General features: G+C 48.0%; 3 protein-coding genes across 3 annotated transcripts; 2 read left to right on the forward strand and 1 right to left on the reverse strand.

Annotated features, from left to right (window-relative positions):
- Positions 1-324: 324 nt before the first annotated feature.
- LAJ45_09762 (uncharacterized protein) lies at positions 325-2,128 on the forward strand (the record flags this gene model as incomplete). Its single annotated transcript, XM_046119301.1, has 7 exons — positions 325-622; positions 701-866; positions 940-1,076; positions 1,188-1,343; positions 1,404-1,832; positions 1,886-1,933; positions 1,995-2,128. The coding sequence occupies 7 exons, from the start codon at positions 325-327 to the stop codon at positions 2,126-2,128; spliced, it is 1,368 nt and encodes a 455-aa protein (XP_045967623.1).
- A 3,917-nt stretch (positions 2,129-6,045) lies between these two features.
- LAJ45_09763 (uncharacterized protein) lies at positions 6,046-6,722 on the reverse strand (the record flags this gene model as incomplete). The annotated part of the gene is made up of 2 exons (XM_046119302.1): positions 6,046-6,501; positions 6,561-6,722. The coding sequence occupies 2 exons, from the start codon at positions 6,720-6,722 to the stop codon at positions 6,046-6,048; spliced, it is 618 nt and encodes a 205-aa protein (XP_045967624.1).
- Positions 6,723-8,112: 1,390 nt separating this feature from the next.
- LAJ45_09764 (uncharacterized protein) lies at positions 8,113-9,840 on the forward strand (the record flags this gene model as incomplete). Its single annotated transcript, XM_046119303.1, has 2 exons — positions 8,113-8,873; positions 8,967-9,840. 2 exons carry the CDS (start codon positions 8,113-8,115, stop codon positions 9,838-9,840), a joined length of 1,635 nt encoding a protein of 544 aa, XP_045967625.1.
- Positions 9,841-10,872: the final 1,032 nt, after the last annotated feature.

Below are 10,872 nucleotides of genomic sequence, written 5' to 3' on the forward strand. Positions count from 1 at the left end.
TACATACATGTATCTAGCTAACTGACTGTAATCCCTTTTGTTCTCCTCACTTCCCTTCACTACATATTATAATTATTATTTCTTTCTCTTCTGCTTCTTTCCTCTACTTTCCTCAACAGCTGGTACTGTTTCTATTCGGCTGTGCTTGAAATTTTTCCTTTAGTTATATATTACCACCGCCAACCACTCCATAGAACCTACGAGTTTACTTGGTCAACGGGATCAATTTCAAGACGTACTCACGGAGAAAAGGCCTTGTTGAACCTCCCTCTAGTGAACACCTCTGTTTTGATATTCGCGAACTGGGACGAGAAAAGATCTAAAATGCCTATTCCAGCGTTCAACCGGACGACGGCCGTATCACAATGGACGTCCTTCAACACCACACAGGCACAAGTCAAGGGGATCCCCAACTTCTTCTCCAGATCCATGTTCGGCAATACCACCGAGCTTAAATCTGCAGCGCAGTTTATCGTAGTATGGGCGGTGGTAGCAGTGATCTTGAGGATATTTTCACGGCGAAGGCTGAAGACAAGGATCGGTTGGGACGATATTTGCGCGATGGCTGCCGTGTTCTTTTTAGTCACTAATCAGATGATATTCTCCATGATAGAGTTTCTTGGTATTTCTTTTTAATCTTCATCTTCTGTGGGGCATTGCGGTTGCTCTGATAGATTAAGTCCTAATATGTGTTTTCTAGGGAAATCCAGCTTCGCCTTTGTTGGAAGGGCAGATAAGGTGGAGGAGATGAAAAGACTTTCGAAGATTGTGATAGGACTAAAGCTGAGCCTGGCATACGAAGTTATGTACCTGATCAGTATATTTCTTGTCAAGTTCAGCATGCTGTTTCTTTATAACCGGTTTGCGTGAGTTTGCGCCTCCCCAGAAATAGCTTTTAGGCGCCCAACAGATTTTGATTATTTGGCTTTATTTCTTTAGTCGGCATACAACACATATCACTTTATATCTACGGGTCACCCAAGGGATATGTCTCCTCACTTTTGCAATCTGCATCCTGTCTCTTTTCCTCAGTTGTATCCCAATTAATATGTTCTGGAGCCTAAGCAACAATAATGGTAAGACCAAGAAGCTATTCTTATAGCTACATGTACAGCTACCTATAACTACTTATATATATTAGCTGTAAAGCTATTACAAGTCTTAACTAACACTCAGTCATCTTTTAGAGCAGTGTACGAAAAGAACTTTACTTACATTTACCTCCGGGATCTCAAACATTGTTACAAACACATTAGTATTAGCAGTTCCAGTCCCGCTGCTCGTCCGCGCAAATCTCACTCTACGACAACGAATCGGGGTATCTGTCCTCTACTTTTTCGGAGGTAACTCAAAACAGCCATACACAACCTAGCTAGTAACTTTAACTCACTATCAATTTATAGCTTTCGTAATCGTCGCCTCCGCTCTCCGCTTCACCACCCAGCTCCTCGACGTCTCAGTTCCCCAAGCCATCGGCTGGTCCCAAATCGAAGTCTCCCTCGCCATAATTCTAGCCTGCGCGCCCATGTGCGTCAAGCTGCTCATCACCCCATTAATCGATGCTCGCGAGTTCGAAAAGGCCACAGACACCACGCAGTTTGTCGAAACGCCCACGTCCCTCACTGGGCGCATGATTTCAGAGAAATCGCAGCACGTGTATTACGAAAACCAATTACGCAGGTCATCGAATATGCGGCCTCACCAGCAGCAGGATATGTCCCGACTTGCGCCGTTTATCATGTCCGGGAAGCGTCTGTCCAACGACGGGAAGGTGGTGTCGTTGTTCTCCAGGTTCACAGGAAAGATACCGATGATAGGCCGGCTGAACATTGGTAGGTCTATACCGGTGGAGAGCCCTCGCAACATTAACATGCGGGAGTACCAGCGATTGAGGATAGTGAGGGCAGAAGTGAATGGACAATCCATTTGGCGGGTGAGTGAAAACTAATTGATTCATTGGATTGAAGAAAGTTGAAGCTGATTTGCTGTTTCAGGTCCGCCCAATATCGCCGGCATCTCCCTCAAAGGTTGCACAACAAGCCGAGAAATGGCCTCTGTAGAATTTCAGCTACATACATGTATGTTTTCAGGCAGTGGGGTATTTGGCAATTCGGTTATTCATTCTTAATAGGATTCTTATAACCCGCTTTAATGTATATTATAGAGAATATGAACCATTTTTTTTTAGGTACAATCATGAGTTAACTACATATATACTTTCACATGTAAAGCAAATGTTTCCCGTCCGCGGAAAGCCCATGTCACCGACATCCAGGCCCATGTCCTTGGCAATATCGGGCATGTCGCCAGTTACCGGGGCTCAGTTGTAACGATTTCTCTAATGTGCAACGCTATCCGTGATAGATAAGGTACCTACAATGATAACCAATGCAGGTAATTGACAAAGCGAATGCACATACCACGCGATACGTCGATCAAGATCTATTATCAAATTTAAAAATATATTTACGTTCTACCGATTTCATGACGTTTCCGAACACGACTGCTATTGCATGCCATACAAAAAAGCGCCAAATTCACCTTTTTGTATGTCATACAATATTGGTCGTGTTCGGAAACGCTATGAAGCTACGGGTAGACAAACAGTTTTCTCCCGCTATGGAGGGCGGAAGAGGAATCGGCGTATTTGCCAAGGCCAAGCAGGCTACCTGCTCAGCTTGTGCCTACATTCTTCAGCCCTGAAAAACGTGATACCATCGACACCATCATCAACGAAGACGAACAGAAAATTCCTGCACACAGATTATTCCCATTATATGTTGAAACCCCACTGTGTCAGGGATCATCATAACCATAACTCTAGTTTCCGGAAATCCAGAACCCCTAGCCCTGCCACCGTTTCAGTTCGATACATGATGATACAGGCCATCGCTTCTTGAATCGTGCAGCTAAAACGTAGGGTATGTAAGTACATGTATGTAGACAGTTGCCCGGCTGCCCGGCTCAGCTGTTGGCGTCCCTGAACTGTATATATGTATATGTAGTACTGTGGCGCACAGCAGGCGCGGTTGGAAATCAAACCTGACGTTACACTGACTGAGGCGGCGACTTGCCGCCAAGCAGGCGCTAGGAGCCGTGAAGATGTAAGTACTATATCTGTCTATCCAGCCAGCCACGTAGTCTCGGCAACTCCTTGAGCTGACTGTGGCTTGGTCCGCACAAAGCTTGTTTTGGGCCTGGCCTCAGCCAAGTCAGCCCCAGACCCGTCTAGAATATTGAGCCACATATCTGTTAATAGAATAGGTTCTTACATACCTGGCGTCTGTCTGGGGGTGGATGGGTGTATCACGAGCTATCACTCGACACCCACATGCGCAGGAAATCATTTCCCGCCAGCATTGGCTCTAGAGCGATCGGGGTTAGTGGGCTTGGCGCTGCTCCTCGGTTTCGGCTCTAGCGCTGACACAACGATCTTGCACTTTCGCGCTCTTATTGCGGAAGCAGAACCCCGTGTGCATCTACACGTAGAAATAGCTGTTTGGTGCATGCGCTGGCCGGCTTTGACCGCAACCGGCCTGCTGAGTCGGCCGAGCCCTGTTTACTCGGAGCTTGAGCCAGTGTCTCGGGTGCCGAGTGATATCTTGTGTTTGGTTACCGCCGGCCGAATAGGTGGGGAGCAGGAAGGTGCACATTACATTAATTCCTGGAACATGCGGAAAAAAACGTCGGGCGAGAGGTTCTACACTACGACTGTTATTGACCGGGGAATTCGACGATGTAAAGTGCGCTTCACATATACTCTGGGTCGCCCCGGGTTGAGATTGGGTTTCACCCGGCCGAGTCGAAGCAGAATACCGCCCGGTCCGACTCCTTGCCGGATTCCCGTACCAGAAATTCGGGTATGTCGGTGTATCATTAGTCGTGTGGCAATGAGGCGATATCTAGGAGATGGGAGGACCTATCAACTTGTAGCTTCGCTCCTTGCGTGTGATCTCCTCCCATCACTCGACAATTGTTTTTTAATGGTGAAATGTCGCAGGTCTCTCTCCCGCCCGACGTAAGTAGCCTTACCCGCCGATAGTTGTCAGGCTCGCCCACCCTCCTCGATGATTTCGTGCAGCTCTATGGTACGCGCCGCGTACCGCGGATGGAGGGTCAAACGTCCTGCAAGTTAGGGTTTAAGCTTGGGGGGTAGACCCAGTATAGCGGCCTATTGACGAACATAGACTGGGATATCCACGGATACAATGCAAGAAGATAAAGCTTAGCGCATAACTGATTGTCTTGATGATGAGCTGAGAAGAAGAGGAGAACTCTCGCGTCTCCCACGAATAAGCACAATCTAAGCCATCAATGATAAGCAGAACATGCGGTAGTCCCAATGTCACTAGTCTAATTTCTTATTATCGTGACAAGGACTAACTAGGGTTAGGGTTGATCCCCGCGTAGAGCCCTCCTTGCACCGTAACTACAGAGGCCATGGCGCCAGGCACGAGTAGACCGGTTGATATCAGCAACCTCTCCTTAATTCCTTTAGCACAGAACGCCCTTGTGGCTGATGGATGCCCTAGGATTGAGTACTAGAAGGACCTGCCCTCATACGTTTGATCCAGGTGTGTAGTTTAAGGAAGTGAAAACATCATTTTGAACCTAGTATTATCCCTTTTGGCTTGAGTATTTTTTTCCATTTTACACCGCAGCCCCAAAACCGCCTATCACGAGTTAGAGCTCTCTGCGTGTACAGCCCGCATCCATCAGTACTCTAGACTACGTGTATATGTGTAGGTACTTCTACAATACGAGCTACCAATCACGCCATCGCCCATCCACAGATCCTGCACGCCTTACGAAGTTATCACACCGGGCGAAGGCTGAGCTCGGGCATAACTGCCGGGCCTTGGCACGGTCCGGTGGAGCGGACCAGCTGCAGATGGCTTCAATCCATTTCGGGACTTGAGACGATCACCTCAAAATAGTCCTTGTTTCCTATCAGGTCTGCATAGCGTCGGCGCTGCGTAATACAGGTGCTGTGGCTTGCACCCCCCGGTTGTGGGCGAGGTGCGTCATGGGTGATCACTCGGTCGTCTGTACGGATCTATTTTTTGATATTACCGCACCATGACCAGATATAGGAGTTGGGGTCACGATATGGGGTTGAGTTAGGGCTAATAGAGATGTGAGAAGGCTAGGGGTGTTCTAATGGAAATATGTGGAGTGGCGACGATTTCTCTGAAATACCCCTTTGGACATGACAACTACGAGTAGCTATCCCGCGCAAATAAAAGGGTATGTACCGCTACACACCCACATTCTATATACACTTATTCTATAACTACATGTACTGCCTACTCTGGATCTCACTTTTGATGTATTATGTCACTAGGTGCGTTTAAGTGCATACATGCATGTACTCTAGAAAAGTCTACCAATACAGCAGATTTATTGGCTCTGGAGACAAATCTATCCCTCAACTTTGGGTAAACTCTCGCTTTTCTTTGTATGTCAGGTCTCGTCTTTATGGGGGACTTTAATTTGCATGGGAATGTGTCTCCTTCATAGGATCTCACTCGTTCATTGGGTCTGCTGGTCTAGTCCTGACCTGGGTCCCTTTCTCTATACGCTACTCGCCTACTCGCAATTAACCCAGAAATCAGCGTATCAAAGAACTAATATAATTCCAGAATCTTTCGAGCCGATTTATTTGTGTGTGTCAGGCCTTGGGTAATGATAATCAAGTCATAGCAATTGCATTATACCCAGCCTACGAAATATAGATTCGCACCTCCGCTTGTTATAATCTTTGGACACGCTGTGAATCATAAGACGAGTACTTCTAACCTAAACCTGCGGACTGGATTCAGGTCCCAATGAAGCTCCAAGGCCTGCCAGGTAGGATACTAGGACCTCTTTTTTTTATCACTAAAACCACAACCTGTTACGAGTATAAGACAGTAAACGTTCAAAGCAAAGTTAGATTTTTATCTATTCCGTTGCCTACCTCCCCCAGGGAGTGGGTATTAGTCTTGTTAAGAGTATTAAAAAAAAAGAAGAAAAAAAACCAACGTCTCTCCTCCACCCAACCACCTACGCAACCCTCCCCCTCCCAATGCCACCAATCCCCCTCCCGCCCCCCGCCCCCCTCGTCGTCCTCGACGCCGGCGCCCCCCTCGCCATCGGCGGCGGCGCCGCAATCCTCGAGCCACCTCTCGAAGACCCCGCGACCGATGGTGTAGTCCTCGCCGTCCTCCTCAACCCTCTCGTGCCTCTCGTCGGTGGCGGCTTCTTCTCCGCCGCATTTCTCCTTGCCTCCGCCTCCGCCGCGGCCCTCTCGCGCTCCGCTATCCTCTCGCGCTCGGCCTCCCTGCGGCGCTCTGCTTCCTGCGCCTTATTCACCGCCTCCGCCTCGATGTCGTCGAGGTCCTGCGTTGCGCCCTGCCAGTGGCCGGATAGGAGGAGTCGCTGCGTGTGCTCTGTTTGCGAGAGGATGCGGATCCACAGGTCGAGGAGTGTGTTTGCGTTTGCGACTGTTTGCGAGACGGTCTGTAGCACGTACGGCTTGGTTAGCTTAGCTTCGCAATTGGCCTCTGAGCTGGACGGACCTCCATGTTGTCTTTGGCCTTGTCAAGGGATGCGACGACGCCCTCGATTACACTATTGATCTTGCGGACGCCCGCGAGTTCGGCGCGGAGGGCGTCGTCGCGAGAGATTGTGTCGACGCGGGGCGCATCGGTGGGGCGGGAGTTGTCTTCTTCGGTGGGCATGGTGGGATTGGGGGGTTATTGGATGGGAGGTGTGGTGGGGGTGGAGGGGAGGTTGCTTTGGGTGGAGGGACGGGCTTGGCGAGGCTTGGCTCTATGTATCTCGAGCTATGCGTATGCGAACGAGCTTGAGCTAGGATTGAGGAATTGGGTGATAAAGCTTGAGTTGGGTGTGCCAGTAATCTCCTATCGGGGGCTACTACGAACTATGCTGTTTTGATTAGCGATGGAGCTATGAAACGCCCTCAAGCATTCTACATGTTTCGGTCAAAGGCTTCTCAACAACCGAGTGATACATGATGACGCATCCCCTTCCGAAGAAAAGGAATTCTGTTGAGGAATCCAGTCATTTAGAATCCCACAACACACCGTACTAGGTCGGAATGCATCTCAAATCAAAAGCGGGTGTTTGGCATGTGGAAATCTTCTGCAGGTGGATTTGCTTGAGCTCTCCTGGCTAGACTCTCCTAGCTTCAGCTGCAGGCTCCTTGTGTTTGGGTTAGACGATACCAAAACACAATGCTATTGATGGGTGGAAGGGAATCAGCTATCGAGAGCTTGTAATAGAGCTGAGCGCTTGGCATTTCAATTCTTATGGGTTTGCTCATAGAAACAATTCAATTGAATTTGGGACATCTTTGATTAATTCCTAAGCAGATGAATCCCAGAGCAGCTAATGCTTTGGGTACAGTCGAGTGGGGGTACATGTATTTGTTTACTTGGGAATCTGTCTCGTTGCCAGCGGGGGTTTTTTTTTGGTCGTGGTTACTGTATCCTCCAGCTTGGTGCGACTACAATATTTCCACACCGCAATAAACATAGGGGATTGGCACGAAAGTATGTAGGAATTTATCTTGACATAGGTACTGCAATCAGGAATATACAATTAATTTACTAGGAACGTCATTTCCATTATTTTAATTCCCGGTTCTGCATAAGAAAAGCCAATATCCCCCCTGCACTCTGTTTGGCTGTTGGAGAGCGTAGCAACAAGTTGCCAACAACAGAGAACCCTGTCATGCCCACTCCCACTACTTTACACTCGCTTCATCCAGCCAACCACACCACACCACACCCCCTCCCTTCTCCTCACCCTCTCTCTCGAAGAAATCCTCCCAGAGTCACTGTTTGCTCATTTGCTTCTCCCTGTACCTCCTCCTAAAAATCTATCTACTTGCTCGATCGATTGCACATCGTCGCTCCTTTTTTTTTACCATCATTTTTTTTTGTTTCAATTTACGCGTGTAGTCCAATTGGCTTTCTCCGCGCAACCTAGTGCTTGTGTTTACAGCCCAGCAATCACCCAGGGGATTCGCGTCTCGTCGTTCCCCCTCAACTAAACACCACAACAAACCCATCTCAACAAACCCAGACAGACCACACAATCTCCGCAATGAACACTCCACCCCGCACACGTACCTCGCGAGCTGACCGTGTTCCCCCAACCCCGCTCCACGGCGCTCGGTTCGATTCCCCGCCTCCGACTTCACGAAAGCAGAAGGGCAAGGGCAAAGCTGGATCTTCAGCATCGTCATCCACATACTCTACAGCTACACTTTCACCACCACCTTCATCTCCTCTGGGCCCAGATGACTCCGCATTGCCGTTCGAGCCAACACGTAAATCCCGTAAGAGGCGGGCATCCGTGTTCGACGATGCCGTTGACAAGCCGGTAGAAGTTGAGAGCGAGGGATGGAAGGAATTAGAAAAGATGTTCGGGAAGGACTTTGGGAGAGGCCCTACAGCTGTCCCTAGTGGCGTTGGACTCCCTACGCCGTCAAAGACTCCCGCAAGGAAAAGAAAGCACTTCTCAATCGATTCAGTTGCTAGCTCTTCAAGAAGGCTCTTTGGGTCAAAGAGTTTTACACCGGCTCCCACTGCCCTAAAGGAAGATATCTTTGGCACCACCATGAAAACAGGCAGTAAGAAGCGTGCCGGAAGGTTGGATTTGACGGGAGAGGGCGAAGATAATGGTAGCTCTATCAGTATCTTTACCGATAGCAGTGCCAGAATCCCTAAATACGATCCATGCCCAGAGAATCCGTTTGTCTCCCCGAAGGATAGCAAGAAGAAGAAGAAGGAAAAGAAGACTGTCAAGGATGTTGACACACTAGGTGAGGATGGCAGAAGGGAGGACGGAATGGTCTATATTTTGTGAGTTTTACTTTTTCTTACTTTTTTCTCCAATTTTTGGATATTGCTCATCTTTTCTTTCTTCAAATTTCTAATATCTGTGATTTTATATAGCCGTGGAAAGAAGATGTTCCGCAAATTCACCGAAATGGATGATCCTGATGAACCACTTCCTAAGGCTGCTTCCCCGACTCTTGAGAATTCAGTCGGAGAGGAGGAAGAAGAAGAATATGAAGAGGAGGATAAAGAAGAGGTGGTAGAGGAGGCGGTTGAGGAGGAGAAGGAGGGAGAGAAGGAGGGGGAGGAGGTAAAGGCTAAAGTCAAGCTTAACCTGGAGCTCGTGGGACAACCTGGTAGAGATAAAGCGGAAGGAGACGAATTGGAGGAGGAGGAGGAGGAGGAGGAGGGGGGGGAGGAGGAGGAAGAAGGGGACCTCGAAGAGTTCGAGCTGGAGGAGGAGGAAGAGGAAGAATTCGAGGAGGAGGAAGATGAGGAAATCAACGCCATTTTGCGCAAGCGTTCCTCAATCCGTCCCCGCCTCCTTTTCCCCTCCAAGGACGTCGAAGAATCCGAAGACGACGAGGAGGAGGACGAAGAAGAGGAGGAGGAAGAGGCCGAGACCGATATCGAGGACGTTTTTGCGGCCATTACAGCCGAGATCATCGAGAAGAAGAGCAAAGATGATATCTTCTCCAGGAGCGCCATTTCTCGTCTAACACCAGACTCCGATGACGATTTTTCATCAGACAATAAGAAGAGCGGTGCCAAACTCGATGACAACGTTTTTGGCTCTTATGGAGATATCCCAAAGAGCACCCGCAAGAAGTCATCTCTCTTTGATAAGCCAATAAAAAGACCCGGCAAGGGATTGTTTGAGGATCTTTCGGAGGGGGCAGCGGTTGGAGAGAAGCGTAGCAGGAATGATGCTTTTGCTGGAGCCTTGAGTCCTCCTAGGACAATCAAGAAATCAAAGGGTCCCATTGCCTAAGGGGTTTTGACGGGGACAGATACAATAGATTGTATTGCTTTTGACTCTGCTGATCATTGGTCCTTGAGACATCAGCGGTCATTACATGTAGTAACACCAGCATCTTTCTGTCTCTCCGAGTGTACTTCTTTTTTTTTTCTTTTTTGTTAAAGGTCGAAATATCATTCGACAGTTTTCAGATTGTTCTTTTCTTACTACAAAGCGGCAAAGGCTTGCCCCATCATTCTCCTTTTCTTTCTGGCTTTCCTTATTCCTCTCTCTTATATACTGGCGGTTTTGTACGATCAACTTTATTACTTCTCAACTTTTGTTTCCTTACCTCTTCTTTTCCGTTTTCATGAAGCATATTTTTTTAGTGTCTCTTTTTTTCCCCCGGCTTAAAAGAATGCCATGGTTTTTTCTTTTTATTATTATCGGCAGCCAATCTGCCTGGGTTCTGTAGGGAAGTGAATGGTCGGAATGGTCTTTCAGGAATCCGGAGGGTTCAGAAGCATGTGATTTGACCTTCCTAAGTGAGTAGCAGCTGTTTTATGTTATGTAGGTTGTTTTGCGGGGAATATCATTCAAGAAAGAACATTGGGATAAAGGCTTGGGATGCGATGACAATAGTTATGTGTTGTGATGTGACAATGATTGTTTGTACATTTTGGGCTTTGGAGCTTTGGGGTTTTTGATACGGTATATCACTCGGAAGTGATATTTTTTTTGAAGGCGTGGAGCGTCCTTAAGGGAATGCGGGGTGATAAGGTTTAAGGCGTGAATGCTTGTATGGTTCAGATGCCTTTGTGATACCTATTGGCTAGACCACCTATCATTTTGTAAACTGAAGTTACATCGACAACTAGGCCTTAAGCTGTAGAATAGCGCCAAAATTAAAGTCCTAGCCTGAAACTATCAAAACAACTCCGTCTAATAGGCATCAATTTGACCATAGTCTAGATTTACACCTCCTTGACTGAACCTCAATGCTCCGCTCCAAGATCCAATAGTTGTTCTCCTGCCGTGGTGACTTTTTACCCAGCCAAGACTCAC

The sequence above is a fragment of the Morchella importuna genome (assembly GCF_003444635.1).
Source record: "Morchella importuna strain M04M26 chromosome Unknown Morimp01GS038, whole genome shotgun sequence".
Taxonomy (NCBI): domain Eukaryota; kingdom Fungi; phylum Ascomycota; class Pezizomycetes; order Pezizales; family Morchellaceae; genus Morchella; species Morchella importuna.